Genomic DNA, 16,754 nt, shown 5'->3' with positions numbered 1-16,754 from the left:
TCCGGATATCCGGATATCAAAGGTCGCGCGCCTGGTGATCGGTTTCACGTGCCACCGTGGTGCTGGCTTCAACGTTTGGGCTCTCATCAACAATAGCAAGGTACAGGGCCCTCGCTATGCAGCCATCCCTTTCCATGTGCCCGTCATCCGAAGATTGAATCGCGTGTGTCAAGTGTGCTCAGAGACGTGTGGAAACTACATCGTGCGCTTCGAGTTGGAGCGATAATGTCCACGGAAATTGTGAGCACTAGCGAATGGATGAAAGGCTTCGCAGGACTAGATGCAGCAGTCAATGCTCTACGTTAATTCACACAGCATGCATCAGCAACATCGAAAGCAGATAAGTGTGGGTTCGGCATGTGCAGCTATTTCCTTGAGGCGTTGGAATCTACTTCCATTTGATTGGACATAATTGATAAATTATGCCCTATCAATTGACATTCCCTGATGGGAATATTTCGTGATATATTTGCAGATTTCATGCAATTTTCGTGAATTTCAAGCAGTGCATTCTTCCGTTCATTCTGTTGTTCGCCACGGGAGCTCCTCCCGGGCATGGAAAAGTCGCTAAAGGACATGAATGAAGCGCTGGCGAGTGTGTTGGCGCTGGTGGTGGCACCTGTGGAGTACCCTCCGCCGAGCCGACCGAACCCGTTGCATCAGGATGCGACAGACTTGAACGATCTGCACGAGCTGATGGAAGCATTCTTCTTCCAGGCCAAGAAGCTCGAGACTCAACTTTTGTCACAAGATGTGGACCACGTCGGAGAAAGCCGCGCCCAAGTCGAAGCGGAGATCCAGGCTTTGGAACATGAGCTCAGCGACAAGAACGAACTCATCGAAAAGTACTCGGAAGTCATTCGCGGATGGGAAGGCAAGTTTAAGCGTCTCGACTCGAAGATGAGCGTCTCATAATTATCCCGCGCAATGAAATCTACTAAAATTCCTACAAGGAATCGTTGCTCGAGCCTCCAATCTGTCCGCCACGCACGAACTGTCCTCGATCCCCAACGGCGGCTTTGCACGAGCAATGCAATCCTTCCCCACTAGCTCTCCAACTTAATTCCCGTCTGCATACCACCAGCATCCTCGTGCGCGCACCTCTAGTCCATGTTTCTACTGGTGTACTTCTCTCTCACTTCCTCAATCATCTCCATCCCTCGCGACTGAAGCGCAGCCCCATAACACTCAGCATCTTTATGCATCGTCCATTCAGTGGGTTACCGGCGGTGAAATACAACAATGCACGGCACAATTTACTGCTCCCAGATCGACTTCCACGCGTTCAAGAGGTGCGCCACCTGCTCTGGGTTGCGGACAGCCAAGCGAATGAAGCTAGGGAGTTTGTAGCCGGGTTCGCCGTGGCGGATCGGAACGCCGTGTTGCTTGGCGAGAGCGGTCGCTTGGAGAGCTGTCGCAGCGTTCTTCGTGTCGACCCACACCCAGGACAAGTACCTACAAGCGGCACTCAGCTGCACACCACTTACTGCTCAAGCAATGAATCGACGTACGATTTTCCATGCACTTGCCACGACGGAAAGTGCTTGTGCAGTTGGTCCACCAAGTTGGCGCGCCACACGGGCGTCACGCGCCACGTTTCGTTCAAGTACTCTTGGTCGCGGACGACCGCCGACAAGAACACGAGCGCCATCGAGTTGAGCGACCATGGGACTTGCTTGCGCTTGATGTTGGCAGCGTGTTGGGCCGTGGGGGCAACGACGCTGCCAATTCGCAGACCGGTGCACGACCTATAAACCAATGGATGGAGCGTCTGTGATGATGGTGAATGATGCAGAGGCACGTATTTTGGCACGCACCAGATCTTGGTCCAGCTCGTCATCACCCACACGTCCAACTTGCGCGTTTCGCTGAGGTGTTTGATCCATTCACGTTCTTGAATCAGCGAGTCTGCCCGCCAGTGGGGACCCACCCACGGTTGCATGCTTTCATCTGCAGCAACGACCAAGTTAGATGTGTGGGTTGACCAAGGGGCACAGCAACGACGCACCGACAATTACCGTGTGGTTGTCCGGGCACGTCTCAATGTATGCCTTGATTTCGTCCAACGTGTAGTAGTCGCCAGTCGGGTTGTTTGGGTTCACCAAGCACGTCAACTTGGCTGAAGCGTCCGTGGAAGCGAGCATCGCGCGGTCGTCAGCGGCGGCAGAGCGTTCGTATTCCTTGTACTGGGTGGTGTTGGGACCAACACGCATACCACCAGCAGGGACACTGCGGATGACGAGATCGATCAGTTCTGACGCACCGTTACCGAGCAAGAGGAGTGGCATGTTGGCCAATTCTTTGTCATGAGGCCAAAGGAACGCCGAGAGATGGCTCAACGCCGGTTGAAAGTCGGCCGGCGGGTAATGGTGGATCGTGTGGATCGCGTCCGTGGCCGCTTGTAGCGCCTTCGCCGGCGTGCCGAGACCGTTCGTAGTGACACTGAAGTCTTCGACAAAATTGTTCAGGAACTTCCAGTCCTGGCCGCCGTGGAACGTCTGCGTGTGTTCATCCCAGACGGTCGTCTTCGCGGCGGTGTCGGACATCGTGCAAAATCTCGAAATGAGCAGCCGTGCGGTGACGCGGGGAATTGCGTTAAATACGTTAAATATCGGGAATTGTTTAACGTGTACATTTCTTGGACAAAAAACGTTTATCCTGGCCTTACAGAAAAAATAACACATAAAAACGTCGTTTCCAGTAAAAAGGATGTGGAGGGAAACTTCCCTCCACTAGTCGCTCAAAATACCTACATTGTGTTGTCAAGCTCACGGTGACTGCACTCTACGAAATTTACTACTGCAATAAAGATCAATCTTTCTCAAGAGAGAGCATAATCTACATATGCATGCAGGTGGCATGTGTTGGTGCCACGGGGGGTGGATTCCCCTTTTGATATCTCCATGATCTGGAACAAGTGAAGCTATTTTGAACGTTGCGTGAGCGGCCTGTAACACGGGGTAGGTTTACAGTTGATTTAAAGTTAATTTATTCTTCCCAATAATTATACAACCTGTTTCATAACTTGAAATTTTATCAAAATGTGAAATTTTATCAAAATGTGGGTCGTCCTGTATCATTTTATAGCATGAGTCGTCATGATCATGTTAGTGCAGCATGCCTTGCGAGATAATGAGCTTCCCAACGCTTCGTTTGCCCGAATGGACGCCTGCAGAGAATACAAGCAGAGTCTGGCACTCGAGCCGCTCGCAGACTCGCGCGCCGGTCTTGTTGGCATGGCCGCATTCGTGACAGATGGCTTCGCGCTGGTTGGGAGCGGGCATGCCGTTGATGTACTCGCGCTTGATGTTCAACACGGAATCCAAGGCTTCCCAGAGCGGCACGGCCAGTGGACATGCCACCTCTCCCGCTAGAATTGACTTGACGCGGACGTGGGGACCGTAACATTTATCGTTGAACGTCTTGCGCGACACAATCACGGCACCGGAGAGCCCGATCCCCCCGTACAAACCCATTGAGTGCGAATACGAGTAATTGGGGGCGATCCCGCCCCTTCCAACATTCAGACTCGCGGCGGCGGCACGACCCAGCGGCCCCACGGCGAGATCCAACTCGGAGCCGACCTGGACTTGGCCATTTCTCGTAAAGGTTTTGACGGCGTTGCGTGAGCTCAAAATGACAATGTAATGGACAACTTCACCGCCCACCATCATCCCAAAACCGACACCACCACTGCCAACGAAGGCAGGCGCGGACCAGCCGTTGGCAGTGCGGGCAATGACAAAACCCTTGCCGCCTTTCCCAGACACGAGGAACCCTAACTTGTACACCGTGAGGAACACCAAGCCTTGCGCTTCGAGGAGGAGCTCGCGGGGAATCGAATGGTCTAGCAAGACGGACGAGCCAAAGAATTTGTCAACGATCCCCAGTGCATGGCGCATTTCCGCAGCAAATTGCTTTTCGGTCTTGTGGTCCATGACATGTGTTGGTTGCGCGAGCGTTGCATGATGGGTTTGCAGGTACACGTCAGACTCGGATCGTTGGAGGGAGGTTCGTCGCATGGACGAGCTCCAGGTCGGTTGAAGAGTCGATCGAGACGCACTTCCATCCACCGTGCTCTCGGCTTTGGTCAAGCGCGGCGGTGGGGCTCCGTCGCTCATCGCGGTTGCAGGTTTGTCGGATGTTCAGAAAAAGATATCCGGTTTAAGGGGCTTATTATCCGGAATATTACCTATCATACAAAAATCAAGTCATTCGATTTTTCAAAACAGCATTGTCAACGAGATGTCCCTAAATAAGAACGTGAAAATCCCAAAACAAAAGCATCCCATCTTGCCACTGACCCAAAACACGCGCCGCGCCACGGCCAAAGCGGCACATGCAGTCAGGCAGAGTCCCTTCATCAAGGAATCCGTTCGAGATCGTAATGGCTTTGAATAAGTGGCGCAATCATTGCCACACGCCATAGAAGAATGAATGGTCGTGCGGTGCCTCAACGATACGTCGCATTCACCCTTTCCGCCAAACATGTACGATTGCCATCCATGTGCCCACCTCGCAAAGTCACGTGCTGCCCCATGCATGCACGGCGGGGCCATTAGCATGTCGCTCTGTCTCTATCCAGATGGCTCTCCAAGTTGTGTCGTTTTTCCGCCGCACCTTCACAAGCCTATTCGTCTTTACGTTGTATGCCCTGAGCGGAGTCTGCGAGAGCTCGATTTGGCGATTGACATGCATGCGCTGGGTCACAGCACTTTTGAGGCAACAGCGGCGTCCCAGCGGCCATCGAAAATATTCCGATTCCAGCAGAGCTTGCATGAGGTTTTGAATCTGAATGACGCAATTGCACAGTTGGTGCGCGCGTTGGGGTCAGAACTTGGCATAGGCATATAAGGATAGCGCTGTATTCGAGGGGGTTACGCGTCCCGAATAGAGTGGCAAACCTTTCTTCGCTCGACTTCCTCAAGTCTAATCTGGGGCAATCATGTGAGTTTTGGGCAGGAGGCAGACGATTTAGTCCCAGTGCTGACGGTGGTGTCGGTCGTTTTCGTCGACGGCCCACGCAACGGTGCCCCACAACAACAAGAAGCTGGGCACGAGCGGGAAGAAGTTTTCTTGCACCTTACGGAGCGCCTTTTGGGGTGCAGTGCGGATGAGGTAGTCGACAGGGCGTTGCTCGTAGGGGCTCAATTGGCGCACGACGCGGCCGGACTCATACGAGTACTTGGACCACCAGGTCTTCAATGCATCTTGCGCGAGGTGGTGTCCCTTGGCCATGGTTCCAATGCTTCTTCGTACTGACTGACGGTGCGGCGGCCACTCGTTCTTGGGACAATGTCCTCTCAAGTACGATCCAGTGGACGATATTGCGCTATTTATACCACCACCACCTACAAAAATGAAGTCTATTTCCTCTAGAGGACTCAAATATATTTTTAATGGATCGTACTTCATGAGACCATCCGGATAATTTTTTCATGGAAGGCGTCTGTAACGCGTTTCGAACGCGTATGAAACACTTGGTACACAACGTATTCGCCGTTTTCATTGGCTGGTGGTCATACCAACATGGCAGACGCAACAGGAAGCACGAAGCGGAAGGGCCAGTGGAGCGCCGCGGCATCGCATGTACTGCAGTACCTCGACACGGATGGCGATGCACTGATGGCCTTGTAGAAGAAGCGCCATGTCGCATCGACGGCCAAGGGCTTCAGTGCCGTCCTCGTCACGTGCGACAAGACAAAAGAACGCCAAGTCGTGAAAGACATCTTGAATATCTTGAACGATGTACGAAAACGACTTCAGGATTCACGCCATGCACACCATTTTGAACGAGCCCTCGTATTGTAGGCGGCAGATGTGCTCTACCCAACGCAGGACGACGAAGATGATGGCAGAAACGGCACTGCGGCTGCCACAGAAGACGACGACAAGCCCAAGTCGTCTGCCGAACTGCTCCAGGAGGAAATTGATGGACTCAAAAACGACGCTAAGATCCGCAAGACCGGACGATTCTCTGCATTGGATTCGGTACGGTTTCCTAGGCTTACTGGCAATTCCGACGGGGTGACGCAGGGAGTCAAAGGCATCATTTTGGTTCAGTTCCTGGATCAAACCATGGACGTGAAGAAGATCATCGGCCACATCTTCGACCAAGTCCAGAAAACGATGGAATTCTCGTCTCGGTGTGTGCTGAAGTCGCTGCTATAACAACGCCACTCATTCGCGATTTAGCTTTATCCAACGCATGATTCCTCTCGAAAAGCTGTGCTACCCGAGCGTGGAGGAGATTGCAGCGTGCGCGACCCCCTTTATCGAACGCCAGTTTAAGGACACGACTGGCCTCCAAGTACGTATCGATCAGACTCTGGATCACGTTTTGTGACATCGGGTGTAGTTTGCCGTGGAAGTTCGCAAACGGAACTCTGGCAACATTGTGACAATGGACATCATCAACGCGTGCGTGGCTGTCGTGGGTCCCCAGCACAAAGTGAACTTGACGACGCCAGATGTCGTGATTTTGATTGAGATCTTCAAAAACGTGTGCGGTGTCAGCGTCGTCACCAACTTTCACCAGCACAAAAAGTTTAACGTTCGCATGATCTTGGAGCCGCATGTTAAAGGCGACAAGAAGCAAGCCGACCAAAACGACGAAACGAAAGCGGACGATGCGACCGAAGACGCCAACGACAACGATAAGTAGAGTTGATCCTGTCACTTGTCCGAAAGAAAGCAGTGGATCTTCGTGGTGTTCTGTGCGGCCATATTTTTGCAACGCAGCATGCGCGAGAATGGGGCGCGCGTCGTTCCCTTCCGCTCGCCCACTCGACTTCTGTCGCTGCCTCACTCAAAGCGGCTCGACGGGTGCATTTGCCACTCGCCAACATCAGAAAACAGCACTTGTAGTGTGGCGTTCCTTCATGGAATTTTGTCTCGGTTGCTGCAAGAGGAGAAAAAGAGATGACATGAGTGGGATTTGAACCCACGCCCGAAGACTGGTGCCTAAAACCAGCGCCTTAGACCACTCGGCCATCATGTCGTTATGCTTTCAATAAATAAAGTATATTACCAGAAAAGCTAAAGCCACAACAAAACCAGAAATCGTCGAGCCTTGCATGGGGCGGCATCTCTGTCGCTCGATGGCACGGCATGCTTCGACATAGATAGATTCCTTCGAATGCGAAGGAAGAAGCATGATGATTATCACTTGTTGGCAATGATGGCCAAGTAAAACTTATTGACATGTCGAGCCTTCAGTACAGCTCTACCTACTTCCCGACATCTGCATTCCTGGTGTCATGTCCTCACAAGGAAGTTGTGTTGGGATGGTTTGACCTATTATGGGCGCGGACGCGGCGTGGACGGATGCCTCGTACCCATACTCGGCCGTCGTGGAACTGCCCGTTGCATACATGAACGTATCCGACATATCGGAGCCATGCGTGCATGTGTCAAGGTGGCGGGCTTGGGTGGGTTGCCATGGAGTGGTCGCCGGGTGGATCACAAACTGCGATAAAAATGGAGGATTGGGCTCGATGTGGTCTGCAGCGCTTGACGCGTGTGTCTCAAATGACATGGACGCAGTTGAACAGTTGCGCAAGCCTGCCTTCTGCATCCGCACTTCGGCAGACGCTTGAGGAGGATGGGCCATTGATGCATCGCTACTAACTTGCCGTGCTTGTTGCGTAAGCGACGAGCTTGACGGGTTTGACAGGCGGCGTGGATGCTGCACTGCACCGCCGTTGTGCTCCATGGACGCCCTCAACGACGATGACGACAATCGTCTCAGAGGTGCATTGGCAGATGATGGAAGCGCCATCGTCGGGCAAGGGAGATGGTCGCTTGACGGCACGCCATGGTTCCGTTCGTATATTGGCATTCCACTTGAACCCTCCCAGGAAGGCGACGGAGCAGGTACTTTCACCGACGACCTTGCTTGATCACCAATTGACGGAGTGCTCGACCGCTGTAGTGCCACGTGGGTATGACGTCGATACAACATAGCAAGAACGGCGCATAGGAGCAATGCCGGTACGATACCTACGACGATAGCGGCCCACGGAACGGGAGAGGCATCGGCTTTAGTTGGCTGTAATGGTGGTGCGGCAGAGGGCATAGGTGATGATGGTGCCCAAATGAAAGCGGTGGATCCGTTCGTCTCCGTGGATAGCATCCGTGCGCCATGGGCAATGCTGGCCAGCATCGCCACAAGCGATCGCCTCATGCGCTGCATTCACCTTTGCCGGTGACGAGCCGGTCTGTCGTCGCAAGTGCCATGCGAGATTTGGGGTCCTCTCAAAACAGAAATTGGATTTTTTATTTTATTAAAATACGCATTGTTGATCTCCTTTTTCTACTTAGAATAAAAATTGAGAATTTAAAAGTTTTGTTCGAGAAATAAAATCTTATGGGGCCCACTGCATTAGTTCAACCGGACGAATGAAAAGGCTGGACATAATGCAAGCATACAAAATTTCATTCGTCGAAATTCATTTATCACATGACATTAATGATTTTTCAACCGACGGCGCTATGCGGGTGAGCGCCGCGACGGACGCGCACTCGGCGCTCCATCCGACATGCTCGGAGAATATTGGAGGCTATGAACATAACCTACTTGGAGAGTGCCGTTGTTTGGTCACCTCAGCACAACGTCATGATGACAGCAAAACGCACGTTTGTCGTACACACCAGTCGCACTTCTTAACGTTGGTGCCAACAACCTCGATGTCCCCCTATTTTGCCAAGGCGCTGCTTTTGAGGCGCGACCGTCCTCGACGTAGTCGTCCGGTGCATCTTGAGGCTGGGAGACTTGTTTTGCGTGTCCACGCGAGCACAACGGGGTGTCATGTTGGCCGATTTCTCAACCCAAGTCCGGCGACACTTTGTTGACAAGGTCGTGAAGGAACTGCGCGCGGTGATCTGGGTCGACGAACTCACAACCGCGACTGCTAAGGTCAAAAGTCGACGTGGCTTCGGACACCATGGATTGCCGCACGAGGTTTTGGAGTTGGCGGCGGCTGTCGGTCAGATTCGGCGGTAACCGGTGGGGGTCGATCGATTTCCAAACCGTAGCAAGGCCTCGCCCGGTGCTGCCGAGTTCGTGGTCGTCGAGTTCTTTGTCTTCCATGATGGCAACGCTGCGGCTCGTCATGAGGTTCTGGCTGTGGAATAAGTTGGTGTTTAAGATATTGCTCTCTCGGGAATGCATTTCGGCACTCCGGAGCTTGTATATCGCTCGTTGCCAGGTCGACGTGATGGGTCTGTCTGGCGCTGGGGAAGTTGAATTGTTGGACGTGGAGAGCGATGGAAACATCGCAAAGGTTTTCAAGGCCGATTCTTGTGCCGGCGACTTGCCCGACTGGCGAAACCAGATGTAGCACAAACCAATGCAGACTGTGATGAGGACGCCGAGAATCGTACCAAGGATCCATGGCAGCGGGTCCATCTTCACGACGACCGTGAGGGGCGTCGTCGTCACGGGCACTTGGGCCGTCACGGTGTCGGCCATGGCGAAGAGGACGACGAGCGTGATCTCAACCTGCGTGTCGAATCGCGAATGGCACTTCGTCGGTACCGCCGTCCTCCGTACGAGAATGGGCGATCTTGTTCGTTTGACAACGTTGTGGGAATTTGGCAAAAATACATGAATTTTTGCCCAAAATTCTGAATACACGCTGGATGTTTAACCTCGGGGACTAGTCCATCGATATATATTTGGTAAAAAGTGGGTAAAACTTGACCTGGTTTTCATGAATACATGCCACGTGCGAGGCGTGACCAACATGTTGGTGCGCATGCATTACCACCGAGTATCGCTGAGATGGACGATGGGGAGGCCGATACCACCCAGGTCGACGCCTTAGTTACACAGGCCTTGGACAGCCCGTCTCGCTGGATCTTGTACCCAGAACTGTGCGAGCCGCCGATTTCCACGCCTTCACCCCGCACGTTGATGTCGGAAAGCCGAGCTCCTGTCGGGCGATGAGCGTCTTTGCCATGGGCTTCGCACGCCGCGAGATTCAGGCCGCCGCAAAGAGGAGTGCACGGTATTGTGGCACTTGTGGCCAATGGCAGCGACGCCCAACGCGGTTGCTGTCAACCTTCGGATCGCTCTGCATGTTTCATGGGCACCCGTACACCTTCATACCCGTTCATCCTGCCATGAAGCTCCATCTTTGCAACCATTGATCTTGCTCCCACATGGGGCGGCGCCTGACGTCCTCGAGCGAGTTCACATGCAATGTGTATTGTGCCTATGTAGTACTTTTGCGTTCTAGTGGGTCTTCTGGAGCACTTCGACGCATTCGACGTCAACGCCAAACCCTTTCGTGTCGAAGGGCGGCGCAATTGTCGCAAGGAGGACGACAGATGTCGCACCCAGCTGACGTAGGATTTGCAACCCCATGCCAAAAATGCTTTGCTGCGCCATGAGTTCGCCACTCACGTCGACCAACCCTACCATGTTCAGCGTGATCTTTCGCGTCCGGGGTCAACATCACCGCACCTTCATATCCTGGCACGAACACCAACACACCAGCTTTGCCTTGACGAACAATGTGCTGGTGGGCAAACTGCGCCTCGATCGACCCTTCCAACGTTCCTTGCACCAAATGCACCAACGTGCCAGTCGACGTGACGTCTCCCACGACCAACGCTTCGTACCTACAGATCGAAAACTTGAACGCACACGTCTTTGAACTGCATGCACATAGTGCCGAGTATGTACCGCTGGGCGTCAAAGGTCGATCCGAACGAGATCTTGGTCGCATCACCAAACGGCGTGTGGAGCACCGTCGGGGCTGTCAGCCGCTGAACAACTGCCACGAGAAGAAAGTCACGACGGGAAAGCGAAAGGTTGTGCTCGTCGAAAATGTACCTGTTTCGTGCGAAAAACGATACCGAATCAAGTCGGATATCGTGATCAAGGGCAGGTTGTGGGTCTCAGCGAACACTTCAAGCTGCGGCCGACGGAGCATGCGGCCGTTGTCGTCGTTAATTTCGCAGATGTACGCGGCAGGCGTGCAGCCGGCCAGGCGCGCAAGGTCCACGGACGCTTCAGTGTGTCCCGCTAGAATGGATGCCATGACATTAGACGAAAACTACTTGCGATAAATGAAAGTACCGCGGGCCAAGACACCGCCATCCACAGACACCAAGGGAAAGACATGACCGGGACGATTGAATGCACGGGCAGGTACGTTGGGGTCGGCAAGCGCTCGGATCGTTCGTGCACGATCGGCGGCCGAGATCCCCGTCGTGTTGCCTTCGTCAAGGTCGACCGTGATGGTGAATTTGCATTTGCGGACTTCCGTGTTGTTTGGTACCATCATAGGTAACTGAAGGTCGTTGATGCGTTGGACGGTCAGAGGCGCACACACGACACCGCTCGAGTATCGAATCATAAACGCCAACGACTCTTCCGTCGCCTTTTCTGCCGCCGTGATCAAGTCGCCTTCGTTTTCACGGTCTTCGTTGTCCATGACGACGACAAACTTGCCTTCGCGGATGGCTTGAACCGCTTCCTCCACAGAAGAAGTACCCACGTTCGTCGCAGCAGAAGTATGGGGCACTACATATCAAAAACACGTCGTTCAGGTCCTGCCGCGCGTGCCTCGCGGCGCGGGCGCCGACGGCGGATGAACATGGAAGAACGACGTACTTTTGAGAAATGCCAAAGCGTGGTGGAACGATTTGTCCCACGAACCAATCGGATTGCAGTTGACGCATCGCGATGCATTTTTGACGCAAAAAAACTGGCCGTTGCAAACCACAGTTAACATACCGTGATGGAAATGCACCTTCTTTTGTCCCATAGTCGCTCGTACAATAACAAAGGAAGGCGCATAAAGGACGTCAAATGGGAAACTCACTCTTCCTCGGAAGCTCCCCCAGAAAATCATTGTGCGATGCCACGTCGGCGGCGTCCACGAAGCGCATGCGAGCGATCCCAAGGCCACATTGCTCCCGACGACGCAACATGGATCTGTCTATGCAGAGAGATGATGCTTGTGGAGGAGAACGCCAAGTTATATGTTATACCCGCTCTCCCCGCTCTCGGTCGAGTGATTGGTATCTCTATCGACGCTCGACCGATGGCCGGTGTAATGGTCTACGCTATCATACGAGTCTCGTTCGTTGCTGGAGCTGCCGCTAAATGAAAACACGGGCGCTTGCCGCACGGTTTCGAGCATATACCCCGGCCCCCTGGTGGTGTAAATGTCCGCAGACGAGGACATGCTGAGGAGTGAGGGGTCTGGCTGGTGTTCTTTCGGCGGGAAGGCTTTGGTCGTGACATCGATGGACCCGTCCGAGAGGAGCGAGATGTTGCTCATGGCATCGTCGTCTGTGTTGAGGGCGGCCACGTGGTCGTTGTAGCTCATGCTCTTCTCGCTCACAAACGAGAGATCGGACTCGCGCTTGGATTGAGTGCGGTACTGCGGGGCTGGCCCCACCCGCGACAAGGCCGACGGAACATGGAGAGGGAAGGATGCCGCTGCGCCTTCAAAGCTCCCAGGGTCGTTCACAGGCTCGTCGTAGAGGTTCACGTGTTTATCCAAGTGGTGCTGCAGAGCAATGTCATCAATACCACCACGACGCGAGTCCCATGTGAAGAAAGACGATGCACGATTGTCGTCTTGACCGCTGCCTTCGTTGCCGCCACCGAGCACAGCAATTTCGGCCGCCTTTCCTGACGGAGGCGACCGTTTCTTGCTCGATTTTCGACCGGAGGGGTTCACACCTGGCGCGACGGAAGTGTGCAAGACGCTATCGTGCTCCACCAAAATGACTGGAGGGTTTACTGGCCTTGCCTTGAATGGAGGCTGTGGCCGATTCGCACGAACTGTGGGAGATGGAAGGTTCGACTCGTCGAGGTGTTGGTGACTTAGAATCATCGAGTCGTCTGAGTCCTGGTGCGACTGCCGCCTCTTGTGCACGAAGAAAGCGGCGAGACCGAGCAAGAGGACAGCGGTTGCCGATACCCCCGCGACAACGATCGTACCGACGGCACTGGTGTCGCTGTCGTCATTCGTGGGCGTTGGAAGGGGTGTGGTCGTGCGAGGAGGTTTCAATGTTGGATTTGGTGTGTTTTCTAAGCTGTCAGCATCGTTTGGTCCAGGGCGAGGTGTTGTGATGACTGATTCCGATGGTGATGGAGTTGCCGTAGTTACATCAGGAGTACTCGAAGGTGTTGGAACTGGCGTAGTTGCCGACGTCGTTTGTGGAGGTAGAGTTGTCGTAGGTGCTAGCGACGCCGTCGTCGGAGGGGGTGCTGTTGTGGTGGGAGGAGGCGATGTTGTCGTTGTGGGGACTGGAGTTGGCGGTTCCGTTGGAGGAGCTGTTGTGACGATGGGGGTGCTTGGCGTTGTCGTTGGAGCATCGGTCGACGGGGCTGGCGTGGTCGAATTGGACACGTTGTCTGCTCGAAATGCTTCCGCTGCTGCAATTGCTGCAAGCACAAGGAGAAAGCGGGAGCGGCCGAGTCGGAACGTCAGCATCGCCGCAACAGCGCCGCAAGTTGGAGATTGATTCAGCACTTGGTGCATGACATGAAATACTTCGAACTTCGACGTTCGCGATTCCCCAGATCTCGGCCAGTTTCCAAAACAGCATCGTTTTTGCAAATATTTTGCGTAAATTCTGAATGTTGCACGAAATCATTTCCTGAAGGTTGGCGGTGGGACGAACGATAGCTTGTTGGTCGCCTCAGCTATGTAGCAAGGCCGTTGGGTACAACGCCGTCTTCCCACTGACTCGAGCGCGCTCGAAGCGACAGTCATGTGGACGTTCGTTGATGGAATGTCATGTGGTTGTTGTTGAATTGGTCCCACTTACAACTCTACTGTAGGTGTCGGTGTAGTAGTATTACTTCTTCGTGGGAATACTAAACTCTTGGTCTACTGCTCATGCGCTACACTGAGAATCATAACGCGGTACATCCAGCTTCCTTTACAGACACACGGATCTGTAGCCTGTTGCCATGGTATCGTTGCAGCCGCACATGGCGCGTAGAGGGATTGCCCGCCTTGCCATGTGCGGCAATTTGCAACGAGAGCCAGCCGCCTGTAGAAAGGGGTCGTGTAGCACGAAGTTCGAAGTTACGACACCGCGCCGAGAATATACCACAGCTCACGGACGGTCGGAGGAAGCAGGGGCATGTTCGATATGCTCACGGCGCCAAAAAGTCACTCGGAAGGTGGCTGGGACGAATTTGCTGGTACGCCAGCCACGGCACTAGCGTACATGCACACTTGCGCTCTCCTACCGCATCACCTGTGATGGTACCCCTCTCGTTAGAATAGCCCAGCACAGCTGATCAGCGTTGATAGGGACGGGACAGGGAACAAAGCTGGTGCTACAACGAGGGCTGCGCCAAACTGCGCGGTGAAGATGAGCACAACCATGTTCACAATGGGCGGAGGCGTTGCAAAGGAACCTCGCTGCGCTGGCGAATATTCAGTCGGCGCGCTGGCTGATAGATGTTCACGTCGGCGGCACCAAATAGTATTTCAAATAGTACGTGTAGTAGTACTAAACATGGAAGTATTACTAGTCTGTTCCAAGTGGAAAAGCCAGTTCAACCGCGAGGAGCACAATTTGTGTGTTTTTCGTGGAACCTGCAAAAATCAATAAATTCAAGTATTTATCAATGCAAGAGAGGGGCTGACCATGGTGCATCCCAAGGAATCACAAGCTGCCCTCCTAGCTGTTGTCCAAGCTCAAATGCCACGTGAGGGAGATGAAGTCGCGCTATGCTATACCATGGAAGCGATGCACATTCGGTCGGAAGATACTTGCGCCGAGCACAATACCTCCATCATAAAGTCGGATGATCGCCAAGTCGACCTTGACATGTAAAAGTGAGGACTGCTTAATGGCAATGTCTACTCCAACTGTAGTATGATTGAAAACTATGTTCCAACGTGTTCAAGTACTTTCGTCATATAGAGACTACGAAATGTAAAATGGTGCTGTATGGCCAATTCCAACCCCGTGAAATCGAATTGGCTCTTCCGCAGACACCAGGGCGGACTGAAACAACAGACGTCCTCGACCCGAGCAGTACTAGGTACATCCTTTGGTACTACTGTACCCAAGTGCAACCTCAAGGATGCATCGTCATCGTGCCCAGCCACGCATCCGCCATGGCGATGGTCTCCTTCACAGTCAGCTCAGGCACATCAGCGTACGGTCGTCATGCAGCGAGGACTCTCGAAATGTCTGTCACCAGCCCAAACATCAAGATGTCCATTGAATGCAACAAGGCCCTACTATATCTATACTCCCGTTCGTAGTAGTTACTACGATTCGGGAGATGACTCCTTTGTCTTGCCAAAGCTGCCAGACGATGATTGCCAGAACCGTGGATGAGGGTTGTTTTGCAGCGGGGTGAACAAACTGTCGTGGTCAGACAGGAACGACCCGACGCTTTGCCGACTGCCGTAGCTGCTGCCGCCATAACTTAGCCGATCGTGGTCAACGCTGGCGTAGCTATTGGTACGTTCTGAGGCCGCCCCCCACAGGTTTCTTGCCGCTGCGCCGTTCGAAATCGACGAAGACGGGCTGTTTGGCTTCGACGCCGAGCTGCCTTCGCTCGTCCATGACTGCCGCGTGGTCGGCCAGGCTGCGGTGGTGTGGGCAGTTGTCGGCGCAACCATTTGCCGTGACGAATTTTGCCAGGTGAAGAAGCCCGCCCCCGCTTCCGTTTCAAAGTTGTTGACTGGCGCGACGGTATGTGCATGGGAGTTCTCTGCAGTGGCGCTAACATCGACGACAGATGGATTGGTTTGTGTTGTGAGCGGCCTCGACGAAGCCGCAGAGGCCGAGCTGACGCCAGGAATCGCCCCAGAGCCGTCCACCTCGGGAGATAGCACGTGGACTGATGGCGCGGCAGACGACGGATTGTTCATACCGCTCTTTACCGTTTGCACCACGTTTGCTTGGAATCCTTCATCGTCGTTGTCATCGACGGAGCGCCGAGTACACAACAAATATCCAAACAACCCGAGGACGACGACACCAGCGACGACACAACCTACGATGAGAAACATGGTCGTGCCGCTGGATGCTTCTTCAGCTTTGGTTGTGCTAGGTGGCGAGGGTGGCGAAAGGTTTCCCGGAGACTTCCCAGATAGGTCCATCGAGATCGAATTTGACGCCGTTGGCGCAGGTGTGTTCTCTGGTGCAACGGAGGGGGTAGAAGTCGTTGCTTGCGGTGCATCGGTGAGTTTGCCGGCAGCTTCCGCCGTCGTCGGCGTCTGCGGTGCGTCTGTCTTGCCAGTAGTTGTATTCGAGGGTACGGCCGACGTGGTCGAGGCTGTGGGCGGTGGTGTGGTTGATGGAGCTACCGGTTCTTTGGTGGTCGTTGCATTTCCTTGGCCGGACACAAGCAATGCGCCAAACGCGAGCAAAGCAATCAAGGGCGACTTCATCGTCGTCGTCGAGTGCCGATCGTTGCTGGAGTGGCGCGCGGGTTGAGACTGAGGTGGAGCAAGTTACCACAGTTTCACACACTCTTGTCGCAGGAATTGGATGTGAGAGAGATTTTTTCCCGAAATGCATGCATTTTTATCAAATCATTCGATACCAACCCGACAAGCTAATACAGAATAATGTGATCGTGGATGAAAATATCGGCACTTTTTCCTCTCAAAAATTTGAAGTTTTTCCCAATGGCAGTGTTTCGAACGTCCGATTGGTTGCTTCGCGGTGCTATTACACCCTACGTAATGGGCGCGCCGATATATCCCACCTCACGGAAACGAAACATATACCGGTTTTAAACAGGATAT

At 53.6% G+C, this 16,754-nt stretch overlaps 10 protein-coding genes and 1 non-coding gene across 12 annotated transcripts; 4 read left to right on the top strand and 7 right to left on the bottom strand.

The window, feature by feature from the left end:
• The first annotated feature begins 505 nt into the window (after window positions 1-505).
• Window positions 506-1,224, top strand: H310_10778 (hypothetical protein). The gene has a single exon (XM_008877234.1). It carries the CDS (start codon window positions 556-558, stop codon window positions 913-915), a length of 360 nt encoding a protein of 119 aa, XP_008875456.1. The 5' UTR covers window positions 506-555; the 3' UTR covers window positions 916-1,224.
• On the bottom strand, window positions 1,195-2,552 carry H310_10777 (hypothetical protein). Its single transcript, XM_008877233.1, has 4 exons — window positions 2,009-2,552; window positions 1,818-1,950; window positions 1,512-1,748; window positions 1,195-1,455 (listed from the first exon to the last, which is right to left on the bottom strand). Exons 1-4 carry the CDS (start codon window positions 2,544-2,546, stop codon window positions 1,257-1,259), a joined length of 1,107 nt encoding a protein of 368 aa, XP_008875455.1. The 5' UTR covers window positions 2,547-2,552; the 3' UTR covers window positions 1,195-1,256.
• Window positions 2,553-2,996: 444 nt separating this feature from the next.
• H310_10776 (hypothetical protein) lies at window positions 2,997-4,140 on the bottom strand. The gene has a single exon (XM_008877232.1). The coding sequence runs from the start codon at window positions 4,119-4,121 to the stop codon at window positions 3,108-3,110; it is 1,014 nt and encodes a 337-aa protein (XP_008875454.1). The 5' UTR covers window positions 4,122-4,140; the 3' UTR covers window positions 2,997-3,107.
• A 703-nt stretch (window positions 4,141-4,843) lies between these two features.
• Window positions 4,844-5,291, bottom strand: H310_10775 (hypothetical protein). The gene has a single exon (XM_008877231.1). It carries the CDS (start codon window positions 5,236-5,238, stop codon window positions 4,975-4,977), a length of 264 nt encoding a protein of 87 aa, XP_008875453.1. The 5' UTR covers window positions 5,239-5,291; the 3' UTR covers window positions 4,844-4,974.
• Window positions 5,292-5,498: 207 nt separating this feature from the next.
• H310_10774 (hypothetical protein) lies at window positions 5,499-6,715 on the top strand. Its single transcript, XM_008877230.1, has 6 exons — window positions 5,499-5,589; window positions 5,638-5,748; window positions 5,812-5,991; window positions 6,037-6,146; window positions 6,196-6,310; window positions 6,359-6,715. Exons 1-6 carry the CDS (start codon window positions 5,530-5,532, stop codon window positions 6,662-6,664), a joined length of 882 nt encoding a protein of 293 aa, XP_008875452.1. The 5' UTR covers window positions 5,499-5,529; the 3' UTR covers window positions 6,665-6,715.
• Window positions 6,716-6,922: 207 nt separating this feature from the next.
• H310_10773 lies at window positions 6,923-7,000 on the bottom strand. The gene has a single exon. It is a non-coding gene; the product is annotated as a tRNA-Leu (tRNA).
• Window positions 7,001-7,124: 124 nt separating this feature from the next.
• Window positions 7,125-8,229, bottom strand: H310_10772 (hypothetical protein). The gene has a single exon (XM_008877229.1). The coding sequence runs from the start codon at window positions 8,192-8,194 to the stop codon at window positions 7,226-7,228; it is 969 nt and encodes a 322-aa protein (XP_008875451.1). The 5' UTR covers window positions 8,195-8,229; the 3' UTR covers window positions 7,125-7,225.
• A 397-nt stretch (window positions 8,230-8,626) lies between these two features.
• H310_10771 (hypothetical protein) lies at window positions 8,627-9,542 on the top strand. Its single transcript, XM_008877228.1, has one exon. The coding sequence runs from the start codon at window positions 8,946-8,948 to the stop codon at window positions 9,339-9,341; it is 396 nt and encodes a 131-aa protein (XP_008875450.1). The 5' UTR covers window positions 8,627-8,945; the 3' UTR covers window positions 9,342-9,542.
• Window positions 9,543-10,041: 499 nt separating this feature from the next.
• On the bottom strand, window positions 10,042-11,619 carry H310_10770. Of its 2 annotated transcripts, XM_008877226.1 has the most exons (5): window positions 11,087-11,619; window positions 10,841-11,032; window positions 10,691-10,781; window positions 10,469-10,626; window positions 10,042-10,419 (listed from the first exon to the last, which is right to left on the bottom strand). In XM_008877226.1, the coding sequence occupies exons 1-5, from the start codon at window positions 11,442-11,444 to the stop codon at window positions 10,238-10,240; spliced, it is 981 nt and encodes a 326-aa protein (XP_008875448.1). In that variant the 5' UTR covers window positions 11,445-11,619; the 3' UTR covers window positions 10,042-10,237. The 2 variants fall into 2 exon arrangements, with proteins under 2 accessions (XP_008875448.1, XP_008875449.1); XM_008877227.1 differs by having other exon boundaries at window positions 10,469-10,781.
• Window positions 11,620-11,972: 353 nt separating this feature from the next.
• Window positions 11,973-13,478, bottom strand: H310_10769 (hypothetical protein). The gene has a single exon (XM_008877225.1). The coding sequence runs from the start codon at window positions 13,458-13,460 to the stop codon at window positions 11,991-11,993; it is 1,470 nt and encodes a 489-aa protein (XP_008875447.1). The 5' UTR covers window positions 13,461-13,478; the 3' UTR covers window positions 11,973-11,990.
• Window positions 13,479-15,182: 1,704 nt separating this feature from the next.
• Window positions 15,183-16,484, top strand: H310_10768 (hypothetical protein). Its single transcript, XM_008877224.1, has one exon. The coding sequence runs from the start codon at window positions 16,003-16,005 to the stop codon at window positions 16,438-16,440; it is 438 nt and encodes a 145-aa protein (XP_008875446.1). The 5' UTR covers window positions 15,183-16,002; the 3' UTR covers window positions 16,441-16,484.
• The last annotated feature ends 270 nt before the right edge of the window (window positions 16,485-16,754 follow it).

This window comes from Aphanomyces invadans (assembly GCF_000520115.1).
Source record: "Aphanomyces invadans strain NJM9701 unplaced genomic scaffold supercont1.27, whole genome shotgun sequence".
Taxonomy (NCBI): Eukaryota; Oomycota; class Saprolegniomycetes; order Saprolegniales; family Verrucalvaceae; genus Aphanomyces; species Aphanomyces invadans.
Note: the sequence above shows the minus strand (reverse complement) of the source record. Positions and strands in the feature narration are given on the sequence as shown.